We start from the raw sequence: 27997 nt of genomic DNA on the forward strand, positions 1-27997 counted from the left end.
CTTTTTTCCGTTTTTTGTGTATAAACATGGTGGAAAAAAGTGTCAGTCTTTCTGCTGTTCTAAATAAACTATCATATTTCTTCAGACTTCGAAAGATTTAGCTGCTCTTCATGTCAGTGGAAACCCCATTTAATAGTCCTTTTGAATTCTTAATTGTATAGCAACTGGAGTGTGAAATTTTGGCATTTCTAAAGGTGTCAGACAGATGAGCTAGAATTAATAGACACTTCTAAGAAAGGAAGAAATACAATAGTGAACAGAGGATTATTTTATCATTTTCTACCCAATCTTCAAGAAAAACCGCTTAGGATTCTCCCTTTTTAAATACTGCTGTGTGGTACTGGGGAGTGCTGCTCTATAGCTGACATATGTAACTGCCGACTGCCTTTCGGTGGCTGACAGAATGGTGACATTGGGCATAGATTTTGTCTATTTAGAGAGAGTTGAAACCATGCAATGACAGTCCAATTTAATGAAAAACAGTAAATCATTTCAAACTGCTGATAAAAAAAAACTAAACCATTACAGCAAAATGCATCATAGAATATGACTAATTTTTATTTTCAAAAGATTAAAATGAACAAAATAAATGGCACGATGGGAGCCTCATATCTAGAGTTTATCCCAGATGCCAACATTGTTACTTTAAAACAGGTACACACCAAAACATAAATAAAGCTAATGTATCTTAAAGATATACAGAGGGTGCCAAAAAAATGTATACACATTTTAAGAAAGGAAAGAACTGCATTAAAATTGTAATACAGGGAATGACACTAGCATTCATTTGGTGAACGCCATCTTTTGAGCGAACGTCATGCTATGTATTGCCACCGTAACTCAATTCAACTTCGAAAAGTAGTACATACATAACATTCTTAAAATGTGGACAATTTTTGGCTCTCCAGGTATTTTAAATTATCTACAGTGATAATATGTATAAATACAATACACTGATATTGTTACTTTCTAGGGATTGCATTTTTCATAAGAAAAAAATGAGTTTCTCTACTTACAAGTCTAGGGGGTGATTAAAACAACCACCAATCCCAACACTACGTACAGATTCTTTGTAAATATGCAGTGCTGCTACTTAGCATTTTCCTTATGCTATTATATACGTTCCTTTCTCCTGGCTCCTGAATTTAATCTGGTGGATAGTTTTCTGTGGATGGAACATTTCGTTTCCATTTAAACATCACAGAATTCTTCACTGAATTGGAACAGGAAGAACTGACATTTATTTCTTACCAGTTCTATGTTATATACTCCCTCAGTCATATTTTAAGGTGTATCTGTAACTTTATATTAGTTTGAATCTTTTGTACTGGTGTATTCACATATTCCATGAGGGAGGTGTGCTGCATTACTTTCAGATATCTTGGTGCTCTTCTGTTTCTTGTTTCTGTTTGTTTTATAGCATGTACTCCCTAATACTTAAGGATTTGAGCAGAATTTACAGATTCAGTACAGACAGCTGCCAATTCAAAGTACTTTCTCTTCCTCTCTCATGTACTTGTATTTGTTTACATGTATGTTAGTGTGTATTTTATGTGTTATTAGTAGTGTTCTAAAAATGTATACGTGAAATTGAACCGAATCAACACACAGCTTTGCGATACGTGGCGCTTCAATTCTGAGGATGCCTTGGTCTTTAAAACTGTAGTAGCATGACTTTCCTTGAGTCATTGTACCAGTCTCCTTGACTTAGTCCTAAACTAATGTAACACCCCCGCTGGACTCTGGAGAATGTCTGGAATGATTACCTAATGATTCAAACAATGCCAAAAAAGACAAAGCCCTTTAGAAACTGTAAGAATGACTAATGAAAAGACTTCACGCAGACATGTGGCTTTATCATGGGCACCGGAAAGGAAGGACCCAACCCTTTTCTCCATCAATAAGGTTTGTACATGATCTTCAATAGCTTTCATACCTTAAATAAGACTCTGAATGAGTCTAAATATCTTGACTATGTTTTGATTCCGGAGTCCATTTGAAAAACTTATTCAGGAGTAACTCGTATGAAAGGAAACAAAGATGAGACCTTTTGCTGTCAGTTTTTCTTCTGGGCTTCCTCAGGGAGAAGGATGGGTTGTTTAGACCAGGTGAAAACAAAATTACAAATAAAGACAAGTGAGTTAAAAGTTTTTAAAACAATATTTTCAGTTGTTTATTAGTATTTGACCTTAGATTGAAATTAAATGTCGTAAAAGGAAAATCGCTAGATTGCCATTAAGATACTGCTAGTGAAGGAGCGTGTGAGTGGCTTTGCCAGTGAGTAGGAGGATGAAACAGCAACACTTGTTCAGAGGTTTGTGGCACATACAGCTCTCTTTTCACAGGTCTTCCGATTCTGGTACCGTGGGATCCTCTGCAGGCTCAGTTGTTATCACTACAGGGATGTTGTCAGATATCCATCCCTTAGGAGCCCTGTTAAAGGACCGTCTGCCACATAGAGGGTTGGAGAAGGCCATGAACCTGGAATCTGTTAGAAGTAGGAGCTCAAAATCGGGAACCTTGAATTTAACCATTTTTGATGCTTTTTCAAAACCTCCAAATGGGGTAGCAACTCTGTAGGGAAAGAAAAAAGAATAAATTCATTTTCAAATTTATTTGCTGGAAAATAGAAAGCAACTTAATTCATTATTTCCCAGGCATGTTGTTACGCTCTGTTCTTAGTATGCTTTCCAGTTTTTGACGTCGGAGACAAGCATTTCTATTTAAGGGCTGTGCCTTTACGATAAAACATAATTGATAACAGTAGCGGTGTCAAGTCCCTTTGTATGTGCTCTTAGTTTGGGATTAAACTGACCTATTGCCTGTACTCTGAGGTCGTCCCAAAGTGTCTTGCCTTGTGCCTTTGCCAGCCCTGTGTCTTTCCCCTGCTAAGGGATTTCCTCCTGCCTTCACTCTACCTGTAAGTTCCAACATCCCGCCCGTCTAGTCCTTCCTTAGCCAAATTCCTGTAGCGTTGATTGTTGTATGCAGTCATTCAGCGCTTAGGAAAGGGTACTTAAAGTGCCTTTAATTTCAGATATTAATCAAGAATGTCGATTACCACCCAGATGCTTTATGAATTTTAAGCTGCAGAAAGCACAGTAATGGTGAAAGCAAGCAGTTATGGACTGCATGCCATGCACCAGCCACGTTGTAAGCGCTTCTCAGACTGAACTGGTACAGGATTCACCTTGGGCCCTTGTTGAAGTGCAGATGCTAATTTAGTCAGTGTAGTGTGACATTCTGCATTTCTAACCAGTTCCAGGGTGATGCCACAGCTGGTCTGTGGGTTGCACTTGGAGTACAAGGCTTTCCTGATTGTCTCATTAAATCCTCAACAACAACTTTGTGAGTTCTTCTATTAATAGCCCTATGTAATAGATGAAACTGAGGCACAAATATGTTAAATGACTTGCCCACAATGACCCACCTATTAAGTTGTAGAACGAGGATTGAAACCCAGGCCAACAGGCTCAATGGAGGCCTGCTTTTCTAGCCACTGGAATCACAGCACAACGAGGTAATCCCTAAGGGGTATCGGGCCTTCTGACATCACTTCCTAAGTAAAGCCGTGTGTTTAGGAATGTCAGCCTATGTGGGCTGTGTCTAAATGTCAAGCCACGGTGCTGTCACATTCATGACGCAACTAGCTGATTCAATGTCCTACATTTTGTCATTTGATTTAGTGAATTAAAATGTCTTTATGACTCAAATTGGATTCAGTCCATAAATGAAACTTATTATTTTTGGATGTCCAAGATTTCCAAGATAATATTTTATCATTTTAGAAACTCACCATCATATATAGTTTATTCGTTTGTTGACTCATTCATGTATTCATGTGACAAATAAATTATTGCTTGTTATATCTAGATACTCTGTTATGTGCTAGGAATTCAAAGATAGATTGTACTAAGTCTTAACTTCTGTGAGCTCACAGAGAAGTAAAGAGAGAAATGTGAGGAAAACAGTAGCACATCGTGGAGTAAGATAGTTCCTCTAAGGGAAGAACATCCTGGATGCAGAGGAGCTTGGGGTACAAAGCACCAGTCTCCCTGGTCGGTCAGGAAACGCTTCTGAAACTCAGAGCCTGGGTTCAGCACCCCTATGTAATTTGTAGGGCCCCGTGCAAAATGAAAACTCTGGGGCTCTTGTTAAAAATTGTTAAGAATTTCAAAACAGAAACAGCAGAGCACTGAGCCAAGCATGGCCCTTCTAGGTGCGGGGCGTGCAATTGCACAGGCCATGCATCCACTCCCAGGAGTTTGAGAATACGTGGTTATCCACTGGATATAAGAGGCTGCACTTGAACATTTCTAGATTTAGGCTGAATTTGGCCAATGAATCTCATGTTTATGTATTCCATAAATGAATTTTACTCATTTTTGTTTTTTCTGAATTAAATCAAAGAAGAAATGTTCCTCTGCCATGAAATCCACTGTGTGGGTTTGGCACTTAGCTCGCTCCTTCTTCCCTTTTCGTCCAGTTCTGTGCTGTTTTTCTTCCTCCCAGTTTGCAGGTCAGTTTCTTCTCTTGTAAAAGAAAACATTCCCTTCTGGTCCATCACCCATCTCCTACCTCCTACCACTGATCCAGCAAAAGGTTGCTGTTTGAAAAACAGAGTTTTCTTTTCTTTGGCACCATTGAGCCTATATCCTGTTTGTTTGAATTTTTATTGCCCTCTGCACACGAAGTAAAGAAAGTCCATTAAGAGATGTTAAGCATTCAAAGGGAGATATTTCAGACCTCTGAAAATAGGTTCAAGTTTTAGTCAAAGTTAGTGAAGCATAAATTTCCACTAAAAGATTTGGAATATTCTACTAAAAGGTAACCGTGTATCCCTGTAACTCCCATAACACAAATTCTTCAAACAAAGGTCTGACTTAAAATGATTTTTATATTTTGTCTACGCTACAGTGAATGATAAGCCTGTTCCACTCAGATGAAGAGTTAATAGATGCTTTTTTGTTGGATTTTTGATTGGTAATGGGATTGCATTTGTACAAATTAATAGTGCTGGACATAATACACCCATACTAATTACTGATTGTTCTATAAGGTAAAGCATAACATAAAATGATTGTATAGAACTTAAAGTACTCTACTAACTACCCAATGTATGTAACATATTTAAAGGTACTTTAATCTCAGAATCATAGAATTTTACAGATGAGGAAATTCATACAAGGAGAGGATCAGTGACATAGTCTCATAGCTTTTTGAAGAAGAATTGGAAACCTTGCTTCTAGTTTAATTTCTTCCCTCATGTGTTGTGTGGGTTCACTATAGTATTATTTGAATATAGTGTAATATTTACATATACTCAAAAGGAGAATAGGAATACAAAGTTGTATTAACTGTGTGGGCCGTTTTGAAATCATGGTGAGACTTGGGAGCCAGTTCTCATCCAGTCATTATCCCTGATGGATGCTACTCGACTGCATCTCACTTTAAACGCTTCAGTAACAGCATCTAGTTATTATGTGTAATGATGGGGGGCCACCAAGTAATATTATTTTACTCATTGCAAAGGACTATGGGAGTATTTGGAAACTATTTATCTCTCTTTCTCTGTTGTTCTCATTTGTTTTTGCAAAAAACTGAAAAGAATAGATATGTTAAAGTCTTAATATAATGTTGAATTATTTAAGAAAGAGAAGGAAAAATTATACTACATCGCATTTTAGAAATGTGTATCTATATTAGTTGTGTGAGGAATTAAATTTCTGGTCAAATTATTTTCTCATAACCTTGAGTTGTTTGATAAAATAAAATCCTGTTTAAATAATCTACAGCAGATATTGTTATTTAAAGGTACTTTAATCTTATAATCATAGAATTTTACAGATGAAGAAATTAATACAAGGAGAGGTTCAGTAACATAGTCACTGAAGATATTAACCCAATTGTACCTGGAAATTATTTTAACCTCTTTTTTTTTCTCTTTGAATTGCTGGAACATGTTCTGGACTGATTCAAAGAATGGTTTTTGTCACAATTTATAAAGATCCAGATACCTATTAAGATTATTTTGCCTATGTGATTGTTTGTGATTATTTTAAGTGTAAGATACATTTTAAAAAGTGTACAAATCATAAGGTAAAAATTGATGAATGTTATTTATCTTCTAATTATTTGTTGCTGGCATATAAAAATATCATTAATTTGTATACTGAACTTGCACTTGGTTATCTTACTAGATTTTCTTACTAATTCTCGTTACTAACCTGTAGCTTCCTGTGGACAGAGTCGTGTCATTTGTAAATAAGGACAGTTTTATTTTTATTTTCCTATACTGACACCTTTTGTTTATTATTTTTGTTTCATTATCTAGCAGAGGTCAATAAATATCATCTTTGTCTGAAAATGTGCATTAAGATTTTTATGTTACCTTTCACCTTTAAAGAACATTTTCACTGGATATAGAATTATAGACTGGTGGTTATTTATTTTGTCATTTTAAAGGTGTTATTCCCTTGTCTCCTGCAATTCTAGTTGGGAAATCACCTGTCTTATTTTTACTCTTTTGAGATAATGTGTCTTTTATTCCCAAACATTAATATGTTTTTACTGTCTTTGGTTTTCAGCAGCTTTACACTCCTGCCTTTGTGTGGCTGACATTGCATTAACCCTTCCTGGGTGGGGTAGTACTTCTGGAACTGAGGCTTGATGGCTTTTGCCAATGTGGGAAAATTCTTGGCCATTAACTCTTCGGATATTGCTTTGCCTTTTTCTCTCTGTTACTCCCTGCTGAGACGAATCACACATATCAATTGGCATTTTGATTATTGTTCCAAGTGTGTCTTCATCTCTTTTCCTGCATTTTTTAATCCTTTTTTATCCCCTATGCTCCAGTTTGAACACTGTCTGCATCAGTTTATAAATCCTCTCTTCAGCTGTGCTTAATCTGCCATGCAATCTGTTTAATTTTTAAAAACATTTCTATTATTAAATATAACAAAAGTACAGAAAACCTCATAACAATGTACAATAGCTGTTGTAGAGGAAGCAACCGTGTAACCACTGCACATGCTAGGTTACCTCGGGAGCACGAAACATGGCCCTATCCAGTTGTTAACAACGCTCTATTGCCATCACAGTCAGTCGCCAATATTTTGACTTCCACATTAATATAAACTTATTATATATCTAGATATAGCTAGATATCGATAGCTATATCTATCATCTATATATACATATTAACTTCCTTTGTATGTTAATAACCCAAGTGCACATCTGTTCAATGGGGTTCGGTTCTGCCTGCCTGGTACCAAATGCTGAGTTTACACCTCTAAATTCCCCTTAAGTTCAGGATCGTGGCCCTTAAGTCCCTACTTCCTTGATAGTTTTTCAGTCATTTTTTAAAACAATTTTTATAATAACATTTTTTAAAATAATTTTTATAATAACTAGCTTTCCTAGTTATTTTTGTGAAGTTGTTCTGATATAAACTAGTCTGTCATAGCTGGAAATGGATTTTCTATTTCCTACCCGTGTGACTCTGTATAGTCTCCTTCATTTAGCAAGCATGTAAGCCGAAGCTATGATTACACCTTATTGTCATGCAGTAGGCTTCTAGAATAACACATGCGACAGACGAGGCCTCAGACTTTGTGCAGCCAGGTGCGCGTACTTAAGGGCAAAGGCTCTGCAAGTTACCTGCCTAGGATTGTCAAAGTGGCAAATCATGTTTGCTTCACCTGTTAATGTTGTTTACCAATAATGAAGAATCTAAGAATAGACTGTAATGTTGATTAACATTAAGCTCTTAAGGTTTTGTTTCTATATTGATGTATATATAAAAACGAATAAAATTTTGTCAAGTGAAGGAGAAGAGTTAACAAGGTCTCTCTCTCTCTCTCTCTCTCTCTCTCTCTCTCTCACACACACACACACACACACACACACACACACAAACTCACATGCTGTGTATATATTACATCTCAGAAGCCTTGCTTTAGCACAGGGCACTACGTTCCCTAATTTCATGGTACTGCGCTCACTGAGAAAGTGGTCATTTGGTCCCTGACTATCAGTAGGCATCTCTTTATAACCAAGCAGATACACCTGGCTGTTTGTAGACCTGGAACCAAGCTGCTGAGCAGCCTAGGGGCACAGCGGGGTCCTATGGCATCTCTAAAGCACTGCTCTCAAAGACAAACCTAAAGTAACCCATTATCTTCCATTTCCCCTGGTGTTCTACTTTCCAGAAATTTCTACACTCTCACTTCAGAAAAAATGGACGCGTATACCATTGATCAGACTAGGCCTCCAGCCTCCTTCCTCTGCCACTGTTCAGTCCCTCCTTGGATCGCATGGCACATGTTGTTTGTGCAATGGACGTGTGCGGGAAGAGATTCAGCACCAGTAGGTGTGGTACTTACTAGTCGGTGTATTACTAATAATAGATGTAATGCTATACTACTATTTTAGTAGTGTGTAAAAACTAAAATTTTAATTGTGCATAGTTTAAAAAGTACGGGACATGATCACTATTTAAATGCACGTTTTGTGGTATTTTATAAACCAATGATTTATTTTTAACTTATTAATTTTTACATGAATAGTCATTAAGCAGCCTAAACACTGGGTCTGCTTTTTTGTGGGTGTCAGACAGCATGTTGGAGCTACTGTACCCTAAAATGAAAATCATTTAATTAAAGAATGGATTCTCAGGCTATTAAAAATATATCTAAACTCTCCATGGACATTATTAAAAATGGATAACAGGGAAAAATAAATGTCGATTGAGTAAACTGAAAAGCAGATATTTGGCATTGTTTCTGGTAGCATAAGTTTTGGTTTATACATAGGCTGGTGTCTTGGGTCATAAATCCCTAAATTACCTTTAATCTGGCTTAAAAACATATAATTGGAACCCGGAATTACACTTACTAAACTTGATGGCACTAATTCTCGTGGTGCTATTATCTGTGAATTAATTCTGAAATTCTTCAACAGCATTGTCATTGGAGGCAACACGCAAACTAATATCAATCTTTGAATGAGGTATTATTATTAAAATAACATTTTTTTAAAGGTGGGAGGTAATCTTGATGTTATAATGGTGATTTCTGAATCATTTTCTTCATTTTTATACCAAAAAAGACTAAGTTTGGCATATTGGTAATATTGCAAAAAGTGAGCCTTTGCCTAAGCGTAGGGGTTACCCCATATTGATATTTTGAGTCTATTCTTAAAAGAAGACCAATCTTTTCTATCAGAGGACTTCGTTCTCCGTACCATGATATAAAAGCTGTGGTTTTACATGCCAGCAGTGTCCCCCAGGATACCTGAATTACCTGTTAAAGCTTCTGTAATCGGGCAGTTCTGCCTTTCCTTCAGGCTTGAAAAGTTTAGGGTATAAAGCCTCTAAAAGCTGGGGATCACTGCCGATGGCCTGTTCCCAGGGTGACTGGTAGTACTTAGGGACAGCTGTGGTGTTGAATCTTTCAGGAGGAATTTCCTTCAGGGGCCCAGAATATCCTTTGGAAAAATATAGCAAGAATAAGTAAACATAGAGTGCCTGAGAATTAGGAAACTCCACCTAACATTTAACCATGTTTCATTTTCATGCAGGATAAATTTATGAAGAATGCATCCTTTTTATGCTCTCTCAGAAAAGAGTAGTCTGAGCGTGGTAGACATTTTTAAGCCCTTTTCAAAAGAAACCACTTTTCTTCCTGTTTAATTTTACCAAATCATACAGTTATTTCTTCCTGGACTATCTTAGTATATATTTGTTCAATAAAACTATTCAAGTTTTAAAAATTGTGCCCCTTCCATTAATTTACACTAGGCTTTAGATATCACAAATAATGCATTAATTTAAAAATATGTATTGAGTGTTGTACTGTGGTCTGGGCCCTGCGTAAACAGCAGTGAAGACAAACTGTCCCTCATCTTGGGGCTGATTTGTTCGAGATAATTGGGGTCTTGTCTGTCTTCAGAGCTGAGTGATCTGGAAACTGCTTAAGCTTCAAAATGGTGGAGTGTTTGTTTCCACTGCTTCTTTCTTACTGTTCAGTCCCTCCTTGAATCCCATGGCGCATGTTGTTTGTGCAATGGACGTACGCATCCCATGTTTACTTCATCCCTGAAGATTTCTTACCTAACTTTTCTGCTTCTGCTCTCAAGTCCTCAATTTATTCTTCTCAAAAGAGCTAGAAATTTTCTAAGTGTCATTTAAAAATCACGCACATTCCTGGCATGAACTGGAAACCATCGTCACATGCATCGAGTGACTGCTCCGCCCTCTGCCTCACGGCCACCTGATCACGTCTTTCCTGTAATTCTCAACTCCACCGCGTCACACCCTTCACCACACTGACATTTAGGTTCCCCGCGCTCTTTCTCATCTGGAAAATATTTTGTTTTCTTCTGTCAAGCCAGGTCTATCCTGTCTTTACACTGAAATGTTTATCTCCTTCAAAGTCTTACTAATCCCCTTCTAGGCAGTTCTTCGTTTGCCGTCATTTGTCTTCTGATTGTCTCCACCATCTAATGGGCATCTGTCTCTTTCAGTAGGTTTCTGTTCTCTGCTTGCCTTTCAAATGCTGCTGTCGCTCAAAGCTCTTTCCTTATGCTGTACGTTCTGCCTAGAAAATTCCGTTTCTATTCATGGCTTTAATTGTGACCTACGTGTTGATGGTTCCAAGTTCCGTTTTTTGATCTCCAGGCCCTTCTATTCCACCACCTACCATATCTGTCCCAGTGAATATTCTCCTGGCACACATTATAGCCTGTCCACACCTACGTACGCCATTTTCTAATACATCACGCTTCTCTTCCTGTATCGGTCACCTTAGCAAATGTTGTCACTCCACCCTCAGATGTTCAAGACAGAAGACTATCCTAAACGCGCCTCGTTCCCACAAGTATTACCAACTGTACTTTTGCAGATTTCAAAAATAGTACCTCTCAGACTTTGTTTCTGAATCACCTTGGGTACCTATTTAAGTGGGTAATAATAGACTTTTCCTTCCAGAAATCTTGCTTCAGTAAGTCTCATGTATGGCTTACAAATCCTATACAAGTGATTTGCAAAGAACATATCGGGATGCCTTGCTCTAGAAAATTCCCTCTGTTCTCCTTATTTCCATTATAACTGCCGTGTTCGGGGCCTCTCCTGCCTCTTGCCTGGGTGTTCACAACAACCTTCTGCTAATCCTGTAGCTGTCAGCTCCTCCCCGGGCACCCTGTACACTGCTGCGGAGTGACCTTCCAGCTGGGAAGCGTGCATGTCCCTCACGTCCTTTACTCACACGGTAGTGCTGTGATGGCTCCTCAGGACAAAACTCGAAACCCCTCGGCATGACGCGTGTGTCCCTACCAACCAGCCCAGCCTCACCTCCTGACTTTCTCCTTTCACGTTTCATGCTCCAGAACTGCAGAGCCACTTGAGGTTGCTTGTGTCCCATACGTCTCCTACTTGTCTCATTGGTTTCCTGCAATCCTTGTCACCTGTCAATTCCTATTGCAAGCCTTAGCTTGAGGATACCTCTTCTGGGTAGCCTTTCCTGTCTCCTCCGGGAAAGTAGAGGAGCCTTTCCTGGGTGTAATCTGCATGACTCCATTGTCATCACTACCACGGCTTATTTCCTGTTGCTTTCCTAGAGTTGACAGAGGTCAGCCATATAGAAACGGGAAATTTTTTAATTTTATGTTTTTTAAAATTTCTTGAAATCCCACTACCCTAACACAGTTATTTAATTATTGTGTATTTTTTCCATTTGTCTTCACCTATAATGATCACATACCTGTAAATTTGGTACCAGACCTGGATTTAATTCTTGATCCGTCAATATTGACTTATAGCCATTTGTAACCTCAGCTACTTAATTTGCAAAATGAGGATTGTAATAAATATGTCATGGACTTATTGTAAAATTAAGGAAGACAAAATGTATAGTTTCATAAATCGTACAGCCCTACACAAACAGAATTTCAATGTAATTGCAAATGACTTAATTTTTAATATAACTGGTGATTGCCAACAAATACAACGGGCCGTCTGAAAGAATATACGACTGCCATGAACGTTTTCATGACTCCTGTATGTCTAAATCTTAACATTGATCTTGAACTTACCCACACAATAGATATACAGTGAGACAAGATGTATCACTTAGATACCATTTACAGAAGGATCCAAATGACTTGAATCATATATTTCAGTGCACAGCAATCTTAGTATTCTCTTTGTAAGGCAATGGCTTACCTGGTGCGATGTTTTCTGGATTTGGGGGACTCCGTGGATCCGGGGTGTTGGGAGGAGTAAACGGGGCTTGCTGTGAACCACCTTCCAAGTGGCTTGCGTCCATTTTCCCATTCTGCATGGCAAGGTTGTGCTGCATTTGATCAAAAGTACACTCTGCTGAAAACTCAAAAATATGAGACACACAAATAGGAACTATCATACGTGCAAGCCTGCATTTGTGTATTTAGAATTTAAATGCAATGCTGTTTCATTGTTTCATGCAGCCTCAGTAATTTATGTGGTCATTGGTTGTGCTAGTGAATTTTTTCTAAGTTCCTGAAATGTGTCCCTGAACGGAATTTCACTGAAACTTACAAATCATTCTTTCTGCATTAATTTAGGAATTGCAATACTGGCCATCTATCTGTATGGACTTTTTCTTGGGAATTAATGATGAGCAGGAAGACCAAGTCTTCCTAACTAGTAGTTAATTATCAAGAGCTACCTCCAGCATGAAGTATACAAACAAAGCCTTATCATAGGATGAGCCTGAAGTTGTCGAGTTCTATCATGTGTGATTCCCTTCAGGGAAAGTTGGAAAGACAAATGAAAATGTGTTTTGCTTCACGTCAGTTAAGTTGATCCTCAGTAAAATAAAGCTAGAGCAGGTTATATCTTACAGGTTATAAATATATAAATTATAAACCCATGTATAATGCATTTTACATGCTTTCTGCTGAAATAGCAATAGAAATAAGAGGGTTTTTAAAAAGTCTGTTCTATAATTTGTGCCAAATACACAGTGAAACTTATTTTTTGAACAAAATAAATATATATATTTAGAATCCCAGTGTATTTAGTTTGGTCTTATTTCAGAATTACATTTTATAGTATACTTTCCCTTTTCTCAGTATTTAAAATTTCTATAGATTTCAAAATGCGCATAGTTGCTAAATACATATGTAGTCTCACCGTATGTAGTCTTAACTATAAATTGTGGATTATTTTGCTTACCATCCTTTTGTAGTGGTTAATAGAGGATTTTAACTATCATGAATCACTCTTCTGTTTTATTTTCCCTGGAATGCTTATTTTCTTCATTTCCTTTTTTCCTTTTCGTGTAAGAAGTTGAACTAGAGCTTCAATACTGGCTGGTGTAGCAAGCAATATACCTTCATTTCTTTTTAAGAATGTACATTTCCTGTTGTTATTGTTTATGTCAGAGCCAGTTTGTGTGGCTTGAAATTGCCAGTTTCTGGGAAGTAAAGCAAGTCCAAAGCTGCGCTTATTTTTTCTGTTTTTAAAATGATACTTAGTATTTGAGCAAACAGCATTGATTACCAGGGAGTCCGTTTATATTTTCATCTAATGATGTCCTACACATTGTTATAAAGTAAGAAATATATAAATATAAGTTACATAATTATTTCAACACCATCTATAGCTCAGGGGAAGCAATAAAAGTGAAAGCTCTTTTCAGAAACTTTAGTCAATAAATTAGATTAATGTGATATAAATCATATAAAGATGATTCAAGAATGAGATTATAAGTAAATAGTTGTTCTCTTTTAATGTTATTTTGTCTCCATCACTAGACAAAACCTGTATTTATTTATCTGAGTTTCCAGCATAGTATCTAGAACATAGTAAGCATTCACTGAATATTTGCCAAATATGTAAATAAATGAATGGAAATAGACATGAACCTAATATTATTTTTAAAATTCCTGTCATATTAACAATGCTTACTCCAATTTGCAGTCTGGTACCTTGATAAAGCAAATGTATCATCATATAATATGGCTCAGTCTCTTCCTCTCTTAGAATTAAAACCAGAAAATATAGATCATTAAAGCCAGAAGGCACCTTAACACTTGAGCCCATTTGCCTATTTTCTAAATGAGAAAACAGGTCCTGGAAGGCAAAGCAACTTATAAATTAACTTAAAATCACATGACTCATGGGAGAGCAGGACCAAACCCTGGTCTCCTGTTTCCAGGCTGGTGTTTCCTTTAATTCCACCGTGATAGGTGTTGGTGTCAAAAGCTCCAGAATGTGGAGAGCTGGGTGTCAGCCATATTTATTATGGTATGGCTCAAGTCAGGTCAGTAAGCTTCCTTGAATACTACTTTCCTCGTTTCTAAGGAAGAGAGACTTCAGGCTATGTTATACGATTTAAATACGTCTGGCGTCATAGCATCCATTGCTATTGTTTATTGCTCTGAGTTATTTATCAGCATTTGTTTAGTTCAATATGCCTATATTGGGCTATTTTATTTGCTTACTGCCCAGTTTTCTAGGGATACTGAAAAATTATCAAGACATATTTTTATACATTGTATGTGTAACCGAAACGTTTAACCACAGGTGTACAAGGTCATTGTCAATAATTTGAAATACTAGTGATGAGAGAATATATTGTGTTCAAAAGGATGTTTTTAACCTTATTGTACCTTCCTCCAAGAACTATAGTTAAAGCAGTATTTTTAGAGATGTAAATGTAAGTTATGAAAACTGGCGTTATTCATTTATTCAGATGCCTTGACCTGTAGATGACTTCTCAAAGAATTCCCTTAAGCTGTCTTATTTTTTACTCTTTAAAGCTGTTGCTCTGTTGTCATTATTGAAAGAATATGATTATATAATCAGACTCGTCAGCTGAGACAGGGATTATTTTAGGCTCATGCTGTATTAGCTGCAGATTTTTTCTGATAAGAGGATACTGGGCATAATTATAGGGTAACATAACATCACATTTATCCATGACTTCAAGTGAAAAATCATTTCTCATAAATGTAAATACTGTAGTTGAAAAAAAACTATTTAATTTAATATGTCCTCTCAATATTTTCTATTAATTAGAAACATAACAAAGAAGACAGAAATTTGGGGAATTAATAAAATTTGAGTGTTTGTGTGTATGGATGTTAGTTCTATAAGGTGGTTAATTATGGTAAAAGATCCCAGTGAAATTAGCCTCTTTGCTATAGTGAGCTGTTCCATTCAAAACAACTTATTAGTGATGGCAGCTGGTAAGTTTTTACATTTAAAATCATAAGTAAACATACAGACTTTTCATAGCTACAGGAAGAAGAAGCTCTCAGTAAATAAAATGTATTTGTTGTAGTCTCCACCATCACTCAAATTCAGAATCAATGCGATATTCCTTTTTGATTCTCTATGCCTGGTATTTTAGTTTTAAAGCCATTTCACCAGAGCTAGTTTTCCTACTATGAATGTCTTCCTCTACAACCTCTCTAAATGACAGTTTAAATGAATATAGCATTAAAGTAATATACAAGATATAATTTAGTTAATTAATTGGTTTGTTTGGTTTATTAGCTTTCAGTTGAGGAAACCTTTTGTCCAAAGAGTTTTGTCCACATTGGTTTTGTGATTAACAGGCCGCAGACTTCCCTACACAATGAGGAATTTATGCTTTGAGAGGAGATCAGTGTGTCTAGTCCCTAGGCACGTTTCAGTGGCGAGATGTGTTCAGCCAATAAAATGCTTATACTTACTTTGTGGAACGCTGTGTGCTTTGGAAGTGTTTCCATCCCAAACATTTAACTAGTGGTGATAAGACCATGTTAACTTTCCATACCACCAATCTCTCTCCCTCCTCTTAGCAGGACAGACCAGTTCTTCACGGCCAAATCTACAAGCTTACAATGTCCCTATTGAACTAAAAAGATACTCAGTCATACATAGTATTTACTCACCTAAACGATTCATTGTCATGAAAAAACATGTCTGACAGGATCAACAGAAAGAAAACACATAGAACGCTTGTTTGGAACTCTAGAAACACATACGTTTAGAAATGCTGCCCATTTATTTGGATACCACACGATCAAGTTATACCTACGTTGATTTGTGCTCTCGATTCATACTGGAAATTTTCAAATGTGTATTTGTCAGATCTTCGCTGTCGCATCTTAAAGAGCTGGGCCCCACGGTTACTGAGATGGGATAGCTCTTCCAACATGATGTCTCTGGGGACGCTGACCTTTTTGCCCAGATCCATGCCATCTACACCTGGAAAAAGACATTCATGTACATGGGAACCCCAAGGTAAGCATTTTCATTGCTTTTCTAAATTGCGTCATTCATTGCCTGCTACGTGCTGCATGTGGGAACCGAGAGGTAGTCTCCGTACAGACTGCCTTGGGTTGAATCCTGGCTCCGCTACTCTCTGATCATAAGATATGCTACTCATTTTTTCTAAATGTCAATGGGCTCTCTAACATGGGCTTATAGTAATAATACCACCACATAGGGTTGATATGAGGATTAAATAAAATGCTTCATATAAGGCACCTAGCAGGGTGCTTGGCTGAAAACGCACGAGTGAGAAGGAAGCTGTCGTCACTAGGAGCAGAATTTAGTCTCTCTATACTTAGTGAGTTACAAACAGCACTGCTTATAGTTCTTTTAATAAGCTCTGTTTTGCCCCCCACATTTTTATGTACCACTTTGAGCTGTCTCTATTACTAGAGTGCCTGCCCTTCCACCCATGTCACCCCATTTTCCTCCCTCTGTCAAAATGCTATTCATTCTGCCTCCAGCATGAAGGAGCCTCGTGTGAATTAGGCAGGTGGCATGTCTCGAAGGAACAGATGCTTCCCGATCCAGCATCAGTGCCATTTCGGTGAATCCCTTCTCTCAAATCTCTATTCATAACTACCCATGCCTTCTCAGTATTCCCATTGCATTGAATCACAATTACTTGATTCTGTGTTACGTATTTTATGGTTTGAATTTTCTTCATAATTTAGCCTTTGTTTCCCCCCTGCCTTACATATAGTGATATTTAGATTATTTTCCATTCTTAGTACTAAAGTACTTTTCTGAAATCCAAAAGAGATGAAACTCCTCCACTTGCTCCTTTAACCAGGAATATATTTCTGTGTATGCCACCAAGTTCTTTTGCCACCGTGGACTACTGCTAAATGCATAGGAAGGGAAATTGGGGCACTAGTGAAGTAATTATTCCGATTGATTAGAACATTATTTGACGATGTGATAAATTTACCCTAATAATTAGCATTTTGGCAGTATTTAGGGATAAAACAACAGAATTACTTATTAATATTTATTCCCATTTTGCTTTGAAAAAAATCAGTTTGTTTAATATTTTGATGTTACCTGGAGAGGAGATCCACTAATTATAAAAACTGTAGTATCAAGGCATCTGCTTCCAGGGAGATAGAGTAGATATACTTTTCCCTATACCTCAACTATATACAACTAAAATCAAGGACATTATGTATGAAACAAACATAAGAACACTGAAAGAAAACTCAGCAAGATACGGCCCTCAGGACTCAAGGAACAACATGGTGGTGAATTCTCTGGGTTTTCTTTTAGCCTCATTTATACCAGACTTGGAGCTTAAGATGCTAGCAACCCAGAAACACCAACAGGTACGGACAAAAACAAAAACGAAAAAAAACTCCAACCACAGACTGTGCTTTCCATCCAAAACACCAGGAAAGGAGCAGTCTAGCAAAACAGATAACTTTTACACAGTAGACATTCCACTTTAGCCACGTACCACAGGAAAAAATTTGGCTCCACCCATGTCAACAAAGTCCCACCTTATATATGTATATAAAAGAAATATTTAAGACTGTTCTGTTATAAACAGGGGAAGATAAAGGAACATGAGATAGGTAAGGTTTCTATACCTTGCTTGAACTGATAAAATAACATCACTGGACTTTGATAAGTTATGCATACATTTTGTAATACTTAGAGCAACTACTAACAGCTGTGCAAATACATTTGAAAACACTATAGATAAATAAAAATGGAATTCTAAAAAGCATTCAAATAATCCCATGGGAAGTAGGAAAGGGAAAACAGACAACAAACAGAAAACAAAAAATAAACTGATAGACTTAAGCTCTAATACATCAATAATTACATTAAATATAAATGCTCTAAGTACAACAATTAAAGGACAGAAACTAGCAGATTGGATTAAAAAACAGGAGCCAACTATATGCTGTCTATAAGAAACACACTTCAAATGTAACAATATAAGCAGGTTGAAAGTAACAGGATGGAAAAAGATATATCAAGCAAATATTAATCAACAGAAAGCACAGTCATATCTGATATTAATATCAGACAAATTGAACTTCAAATAAAGGAAAATTACCAGCAACACAGAAGGCCACTGTATAATGATTAAAGTGTCAATCTGTGAAGTAGACCTAGAAATCCTAAGTGTATGTACCTAAAAACAGAGCTAAAAATGGAGCAAAAACTGTAGAATGAACAGGAGAAATAGGCAAATCCACAGTTATAGTCGGAGACTTTAACATCCATCTCTCAACAGTGATAGAACAACAGAGAGGAAATCAGCAAGGATATAGAAGAACAATGCCATCAACCAGTAGGATCTCATTTATAGAACATGTATAGAGTACTCTGCAACACAGAATGCACACTCTTTTCAAGTGTCCATGGAACACACACCAAGATAGACCATATCCTGGGCCATAAAATGTACCTCAACGGATTTTAAGAAGATTGAAATTACGCAGGGTATGATCTCTAGTCCCAGAGGATTCACACTAGACGTCAGTAACAGAAAGATAACAGGAAAATCTCCAAACGTTTGGAAAGTCAACAGCACACTTCCAAATAATCCACAGGTCAAAGAAATCTTAAGGGAAATAAAAAGTTCATTGAGCTGAATGAAAATGAAAACAGAGCAGATCAGAGTTTATGGCACCGCGTTAATGCGATGTGAGAGGAACATTCATAGCACGAATGCATACATGAAAAAAGAGGAAGAGTCTGAAAGCAACGATCAGCTTCTACCTCAAAAACCTAGAAAAAGAAGAGCCAAATAAACCCAAAGCAAGCAGAGTAAGCAAATAATAAAGATAAGAGCAGGAATTAATAACAGAAAAGCAACAGAGAAAATCAGTTAAATATGAAGTTGGTTTTTGAAAAGTTCAATAAAATCGAGACATCTCCAGCTACTCTGACAGAAAAAAAATATAGAAGGAACCAATTACAAATTACCAATATCAGGAACAAAACAGAGGCTGTCACTACAGACACTGCAGAGAGCAAATGGAAAACAGAACTCTACAAACAACTTTCCACACATAAATTTGAAAACTTAGAAAAAAATCGACCAATTCCTTGAAAAGCACAAAGTACCACTTTTTGCCCAATATGAAGCAGAGAAGCTAATTAATCCTATAACTATAAAGCAGTTGAATCTGTAATTTTAAATGTCTCAAAAAATAAATCTTTAGAGCTAGATGATTTCACTGGAGAATTCTGCCAAACATTTAAGGTAGAATTAACACTGATGCTACATAATCTCTGCCTGAAAATAAAAGAAGAGGGACTACTTCCCAATCCATTACTAAGCTAATACTACCCTGATACCAGAACCAAACAAGGACAACACAAGAAAAGGAAGATACAGTCCAATATTCCCCATGCACATAGAAGCAAAAATCCTTAACAAAATACCCATAAGTAGAATTTAGCAATATAGAAGAAGAATTCTACACCATGAGCAAGTGGGGTTTATCCAGGGATACAAGGCTGGTTCAACATTCAAAAGTCAGTTGATGTAATCTACCATATTAAGAGGTTAAAGAAGAAAAACCACATGACCATACCTTTGGGATTTTGCAAAATATTGTTAAATAAATCCAAAAGTTGACACCAAAAGCACTATCCACTAAAGGAAAATCTGATACATTGGACTTCATCAAAATTAAAAAGTTTGGCTCTGAGAAAGACTCTGTTAAAAAGATAAAAAGAGAGGCTACAACCTGGCAAACAGTATTTGCCAAACACATATTTGACAGTGGCCCAGAATACATAAAGAATTCTCAAAACTCACCAGTAAAAAAACCCAAAAAACCAGACAATCCAATTAGAGCATGGGCAAAAGACATGAAGAGACATTTCACCAAAGAAAATGGCAGATAAGCATATGAAAAGACATTCAAGATCATTCATTAGGCAATGCAAATTAAAACTGCCATGAGATACCACTGTACACGTATCAGAATGGCTAAAATGAGAAATCGTGACAGCACCTTATGTTGGGGAGGGTATGGAGGAACAGGATCACTCATCCATTGCTGTTGGAATGTAAAATGGTACAGTCACTTTGGAAAATACTTTCGTAGGTTCTGTTAAAAGCTGAACATAGAACTACCAGCAATACTGGGCATTTCTCCCAGTGAAATGAAAAACTCAGGTTCACACCTCTATGCAAATATTCATAGCAGCTTTATTCTTAATAGCAATAAGAGAAAAACAGAAACAACCCAATGTACTTCAGCAGATAAATGGTTAAAAACACTGGTGTGTCCGTACCCTGACACTCAGCAATAAAAAATTGAAACATGCAACACCTAGATCATCTGCAGAGAATGACACTGAGTGAAAAAAAGAGCTAATCCCCAAAGGTTATATATACTGTGATTCCATTTATATAACATTTTTAAAAAGAAAAAAAAGAAAAAAAAATATATATATAGAGAGAGAGACACACACACACACACACACACACACACACACACACGGGGGTGGGGGGGCAGATTAGGGACTGGCACACGTCTCTTAACCGCCTCAGTACTGCTCTGGCTGGGATGTACTCTCGTTTTGCAAGGCGTTATCATTGGGGGAAATGAGACAAAGGGACATAGGATAGCTCTGCATTGTTTCTTACGATTGCGCGTGAAACTACAATGATCTGAAAACAAAAAATTTAAATAAGAGCTGCCAAACCATGAAAAGATAGGAATGATCTTTAAATGTATATTGATGAGTGAAAGAAGCCAGTCGGTAAAGGCTATGCACTCACAGGAGTCGGATGGTACAGTCTCAGGATTTCTGGGAACCAGTAGTTAAACTCAGTGAACACAACCATTACTAACATTAAATTAAATTAACTTAATAATTAGAAAAGTTGTATTAAAAACAAAAGAAATGCTCAAAAAATATCACTTTCTACATTTGTACTACTTTTTGCTATTATCTGTGCTCTTTTTAAAATACCGTTATTTTTTATCTAACGTATGTGTGGTGGAAACACCATATAATGTGTTACCGCGCATCTCTTCCCAACTCTGCGTGCAACGCCTCCTGGATGGTAGCTTGACACTGGCCATGGCGGGAGTATTCATGCCACAGAAATTGGCAAACTTTACAAACTAAGGCATTTCCCCCCCCCAAGAACCCGTAGTTAAATATTTACTAGCGTACTATGTAGACACAGGCATATGTGAAGTCATTATATTTTGCACAAACAACATAAGACATGGGCTAATTCTTCAAGGTTTTCTTCCCTTTCCTTCCAATAGTTAAATTTATGCTGTAACCGGAGCAGGCGTTCCAGACCACTTGCGAGGTGGGGAATCTAATGTATGAAAACTCTCATTACTTAACTTTCAGAGTGAAGAATGCTGTCAACTGGGCACGTGGAACCCAAGTTCAGCTGTTCCCTGCCCTTATTGCAAACCCCTGTGCAGGGTCTTAACCGTGTGTTTCTTCTGGATGCCTGATAAATGATACAACTTATTCAGGATATGTGTCCTTGGCCTGTGGATTAGAAGGTTGTCTTTGTGGCATTAGATCATCTATTGAAAATACTAGTGTTAGGCATACTTTCCTATTGATGTCATTTATAGTGATCCATGATTTTCCATTTATTCTTTAAAGATTTTATGAAACTTCATCTATTTTGCTACTATCTCAAGGAAATCAATGATTGTCTTTAAATAAATATTTAATTATAAAAATATATCGACATACAACTTCAGGACCTTGACTATAATCAAATTAATTTCCACCCAAAAAACACAATTTTTAATCTACTAGAAGTATCAGATAATTGTTACCAATATTTTTTCTCAGTAGTGTCCTCAAATGCACAATACTTTGGTAGTTAAATTAAGATTTAAAATCTTACACTAAAAAGTTCAGATATCTTGATTTTTGAGTATACTTTTCCCCCAGTTTTCATACTGTGGAGCCATGTTGCTCTGAGTACTAGAAACCAAATGGAAAATCAGATTTTATCGGGAGAACTTCAGTGATCGTTGAAAATGTGCCCAGTTCCTTTTTCAAACCTTATTTCAATGTGTGGTCTTATGAGCAGACACTGGGCTTAAATTGCTCCAAAAGGAAACATTTATTTTTGTTTGTTTGCTTGTTTGTTTGTTTAACATTTATTTCATAGTTAACATTCTGATACTAAGTCGACAAAGATTTATGCACAGGAAGTTCTGTATTTTTAATTTGAAATTGTGATCCTGATGAAGTTACACGTTCAGTTAGATCAGTGAATCCAATTCACAGTTTGTAAAAAGACCCACTTATAAATAACTGTAGTAAGACAGAGGGTCTTTTAAAACTGTTTCTCCGTGATTTTCTGGCAGCTGTGATTCTGGGGGAATGGGCAACAGTACTGCAGGGGGTTCACGGAAGCGACTTGCTCTGGGTGGTCCCGTGGGTTTGCTCAGGAGCCTGGGGAGGCGTCTGCCTGCACAGGCCTCTCATGCCTGTCTCGAGACCGTTGGCCCACGTGGCTTGAATACTGGTCAGTAAAATACACGTTGTTGCATAATGCAACATATGATATAAAAGGCAACAGTCCACCCTGTGATTTTGAAGGATGCCTGGAAAGACTACAATTGATAAAAAAAGTTTAATGATTTTCTGTGCATTAGAAAGCTGATACAGAAACCCATGTGGGATGTTTTTATTTTCCTATCTCATACCTCTTTGCCTTGATTTGAGTTTTAAGACTATTTCATAAAGTTTCCAAAAATTTACTGTGAATTAAAATGTCATTTAAACTGTATAAATCTATAAACTTTTCAGAAACGAGATTACCAATGTATTGACGGACACAAACAGAATGATCTAGTACTGTTTGTAGGATGTACGTCTAGAGCATGTGAGAGTGAGAAAGATAACAAAAACACTAGTGATGGGATGGGATGGCTGGAGTTAAACACTGCACTTCCCGCTTTGGTGTAAACTGAATGTAGCCTTGGTCTCTGCTGCTGCTTTTCTGGACGGCCCCACTACAGGTTTAGCAAGCTATGGCTTGCTCAGAAAACCTGTGAATTCACAAGATATTTCTATACCCCAATTTCCAAAATAAAATGTGCCTTTTCTTAGGGTTATGAGACTGCTAATGTGAAATTTTAAACCAAAGCAAGCTAACAGACTTGTACACTGAAGCATAAGGTTAAGTTAGTTTTCTGTGGGACCTGTGGTCAGTAAGCCCTTCCTGGTGGCCTCATTGTGATATTGACGACTTGATTAATGACAGTCGAAGATAAGCTGATGCAGGAAAAGTAGAAGGGGTCTTCACATAATCTATCAACTGGAATTGGAGGATTTGCGCTCTGCTTCTCAAAGAGCCCATACAGCTTAAGTCAGTATTATTGTTGCCTTTGTCATTGGTGCAGAAACTCAGATACACTGATGTTTGACTTCAGCACATAGTGCAGGAAATTAGAGTCTCGGAATTTGAGAATTAGGTGTATGAACAAATCTAACCTCCTCATTTTCAGATGAGGAATCTGGTGTCTGGTCTGGACCCCAGGGCTCCTGGTACCATATCCACAACAGCACCCCATTTAGAGCTGGGCTTCCTGTTTTCACAAAGCTTAACTCTTCCTGGAATCACGAAAAACAATCTGCCCAGTCCTCTTCTGTGTGCTGGGAAAGTTGCTCACCAGTCACAGGGAGGGAGGGGGGACCCACAAAAACAAAAACAAAACATACAAACAAAAAGCCCTCGCAAAGCCCAGGTGAGGAAACTGAAGGGTGACCCGAACAGCCGGATGGCACTGTGGTCTTCCCTGTTCCTGGAGCTCCTGTAAGCTGTCAGCGTCACTTGTCCCTGAGATTAGGGACCTCATACTCCCAGGTCTTCTCAGGGGTGTTTGTCCCTTCCCCACTATTTTTGGACAGGTGCCACTTCTTCTAGAGTGTCTCTCCTTCCGTCCTATTCGCCTTCTCTTTCTGTCACTGTACTCTCCCTATCTTTTTATCCTTCCCTGTGTCTCTCTCCTTCAGCATTCCTCTCTCAAATGAGTTACTGAGTGAGAGAGGAAGATGATTGACACTGGAGACATTACAGATTTGGGTCAACAGCACAGGGCCGGTGGGCACAGAACTATTGGAAGCCACCTTTCCTTGCCCCCACAGCTGATTCATGCACAGATAATGGCCAAATATTTTGGTGTTTTCGTCTGGCTTTTAGAATAGCGCTAGTTAGATGGTAGCAAGGTGGCTGTGCTACTTCTGTGTGAAGCATGAGATTTCGCATCATCGGTGACACAGGACCTACCACCGTCAGCTCACTGCTTCCATAATGATGATGATCATGGCGTGATGAGAGGGCGGCCGGTCTGACAGAAGGCAGCCCTCGTGTTTGTTATTCATTCTTTTTGGGAGTGCGCTGTAGTTGCTGCTGGCGCATAACTGACACCAAGCATGATGGGCCACACTGAGTAACAGCTTGGGTGTAGTTAGTAGGCGCTGGGAGCTACCTACACTTTTTCTCATTCTATCCAGTTCTGTGCATTTTGGTCTATACGGGTAGGATTTTTCAGTGATTCTTTGAGGTTATTTCTTCTTCAGATGGGATGAGTGCTGTGATATAAAACTCTCCTTTTCCGATTCTTATCTTTTCCTACTGATTGCTCTCAAAGGTTCACCAAGCTATAGTCTCTCTCCCACAACAAGAATTGGACTGAACTTCAGTCCCATGTTTAGAAGACAGCTCATTTAGCAGTCTCATTGTCACAGTCCATTCTACTCCAGGCTAAATGTTTTTGAAAAGTGATCTAAAAGATAAATGAGTTATCATACTGCAAAAAAGAAAAATCCTGACAACCGAGAGGAGAAGGGGGTGGGAGAAGGGCTTTGAAAGCATTCTGCTCTGGTGCATTTTTAATAAAGGATAATCCAGTCCAAATTTGCTAGATTGAGTCTTATAATTAAGTTTGAAAGAGTTGCGTTCTTTATCTGAAATCACCCAGATTGTGATGCTCTGAAGTGCTGGCAAGTTTGAAGGATTACGCCCAAAAAGGCTACTCTGCAGTGCAGGTCTCATTTCTGCACCCTTAGGAAAAAACGAGAGTCCCCTAGCTCCAGGTCTCGACGCAGCACATCCTATCTGGGCAGGACAGGTCCCTCTGAGATGTCAGAGGGCATACAAGATGGGAATCGTTTCCACTGGGCCATAAAGTGCTGGAGCTGTTTTATCTGAGAGGAGTGAAAAAAGGGTCTGTGATGACCCCTGTTAGCTGGCATACTGGAGCTGCAAACAAACACAGAGCGTGGGACTTCACTTACGGGGCTGCAAATCTACCTGGGACTTGGGAGGGCCGGAGGCCTTCAGGCAGACTCCATGTGGCCAGGACTTACTGGTGGTGAGGGAGGAGTGGTGAGCGATTTTCCCCTCATCTTGAGGTATGATTGTATTTTTTTTCTTTATATTTCATAAACATAAAATAAAGAAAAAGATATTCTTATCCTTGTACGTCTCTGTCCAGACCAACAGAGTAGAATCCAACGCATGATTTAAACTGGGAATTCATTAAATGGGTCAATTGATTTATGATTAGAATGTAGTAAAAAAAATGATCACATCTCAAGTTTTAAGGTGAATAATTTAGTTTCAAAGTCAAGGGATCATCGGATTTTTACCTGTTAATCAGAGAAACTATAAAAACAATGTCAAGTAAACTATGTGAAGCAGGAAATACAAAGAAACCTAAACATTTTAAAGAAGCTTGTATTTTGGAACTTGGGATATATTTCAGTTCTGGAATCTGATTCAGAATTATTTCCTCTTTATTCCAAGCTAGTTTGACATCATATCAAAACCTGGGAACTGAGTTCCGTGCAGCACACTGATCTCATACTGCAGAAAATGGGAAACAAAACTTAACAGCAGGATGCTTGAGATACGACTGCACTCATGGCAGCATTTAAAATAGTCTTCGATTTGTTCTATTCTGCTTTCTTTAGGGAAGGTGAAGTGTGAAAACCCTACGCCACCCTGTCCCCAGCTGCCTCCACCAGATCTCACATCTCTTAGTCTCAGTATTGTCACATGAGAGGTGACATTCCTTGTCAACGGAGGGCAAATATGGAGGCATCCTGAAAACTCCACAGCTGTACCTGGGATGGCTCAGATCAGCCCTTACGAGGATCTGATAGTCTACTCACTAGCTTTTAAAATCGATGATATCCTTTGCTCATGAACAAAGTCGAATTTCCTTTATAACAATCAAAATGCAACGTATAAAGAATTGCTTTGTAGAGTTATTTGCAAAAACTTAAAGAGGAGAGAGTGAAATATCTTGCATTTAATTTATATTAAATTTGTTTTGAATCATATGCTTTGAGACTACAAGAACTTTATATTTTCCTAGAAATTATAAATAAAAGTAGATTTCTACACAAAAATACCTTGATAAATGAATCACCAAATATGAAAACTAATTTCAGAGTTAAAGAAATTCACAATGAATATGAATCCCAAATTAACAACTTTTGTAAAAAAAAAAAAAAAAAAAAAAAAAAAAGGTGATAGTGCATACTTTGAATGATTTACGTACTATAAGGTAAAGCAAATCAAGATATACCATGTGGGGTGAACAATGAAGACAAATATGAGACCGATCCAAAAATAAAATAAATAAAAAAGAAGACTTGAGAGCAGTACTAACGTACAATGTGGAAGGACAAGACAAGCAGAATGTACATCAGCTGTCAGCCTGCTCCATTCCTTCAGAGCAGTTGTTCATCTGAAAATAGCTTCTAAATGAGAAAGGATGACTACAAAAGGATTAGTTACCATAGGCGCTGGTCCACCCCCTGCAGCTCCAGGTTTGTTATGACAGAATAGCAAGAATGGAAAGGAAGTGAGCTATAGCATGATAAATGACATCGGGAGGGTGGGTGTTAGTGCCCAGCTGCATTAGTGCTCAGAGGGTTTTTATCGATACCATTTCCATGGATTTCCTTCATGATGGCTGATGCTTGCTCTTTTCTCTTCTTCACCATGGTATTGTGTGATAGCATGGTTTTCTGTTCCCTGTAAGAAATAAACATTGAAGCAATGTGAAGACCTCATCTGGGGTGTTTCACAATCGTGCTTCTGAAAAACAGCATCTTTGCTCTTTATGATTTTGCTATCGCTTTCTGCCAAAAGGCTTTAATATGCATTCCTAGTGTGGTGACAGAGCCTGTTACTCATGGACAGGCAGTGTCACAGTGAGCAGAGTTCCGGGCCCAGTCTTATCTAGACACTAGTTCAGTGGTCATCAGGCAGTGAGAAACAGTGACAGAGCTGGCCTCCTTCCCCTCCCCCTGTCTTTGCCAGCTTGTTTTAATCTCACTGTTTCCTTACTGGCCTTCATTTGTACCAGCATCACAGTACATCAGTTCCAGCAAACTGTAAGAATGAAGAAAGGACAGCAGATTAAACCAGAACTCTTTCGTGGTGGCTTTTTAAAATTGGCATCAACAGCTTCCCTTTAAAGCAAAGATTGCCCATTTATGAGTCACAACTTTGAACCTCCTTGGAAAACTGACTACTAAAACATTTTAGGGAATAGGGTACTGACCTTGCTCAGACTGCTTTCCAGCAGGATGGATCCCAGTTTGTGGAGGAAAGACTGGAGATGGAGTATGGGTGGCGCTTGGGCCCGATGGGTTTTATCCTTGAGCCTGGGACGGCATGGTCCCCAGCTCCGACTCCAACTGGGGACTGAG

General features: G+C 37.9%; 1 protein-coding gene across 2 annotated transcripts; it reads right to left on the reverse strand.

The window, feature by feature from the left end:
* Positions 1–2141: 2141 nt before the first annotated feature.
* Positions 2142–27997, reverse strand: MYOZ2 (myozenin 2). 2 transcript variants are annotated; one of them, XM_019744524.3, is made up of 6 exons: positions 27850–27997; positions 27229–27317; positions 16068–16237; positions 12221–12383; positions 9303–9486; positions 2142–2574 (listed from the first exon to the last, which is right to left on the reverse strand). In XM_019744524.3, the coding sequence occupies exons 2-6, from the start codon at positions 27302–27304 to the stop codon at positions 2340–2342; spliced, it is 828 nt and encodes a 275-aa protein (XP_019600083.2). In that variant the 5' UTR covers positions 27305–27317; positions 27850–27997; the 3' UTR covers positions 2142–2339. The 2 variants fall into 2 exon arrangements, with proteins under 2 accessions (XP_019600083.2, XP_019600084.2); XM_019744525.3 differs by having other exon boundaries at positions 12221–12350; positions 27850–27994.

This window comes from Rhinolophus sinicus, chromosome 15, assembly GCF_057876585.1.
Source record: "Rhinolophus sinicus isolate RSI-liver-muscle chromosome 15, RSI-T2T, whole genome shotgun sequence".
In the NCBI taxonomy this organism is placed as follows: domain Eukaryota; kingdom Metazoa; phylum Chordata; class Mammalia; order Chiroptera; family Rhinolophidae; genus Rhinolophus; species Rhinolophus sinicus.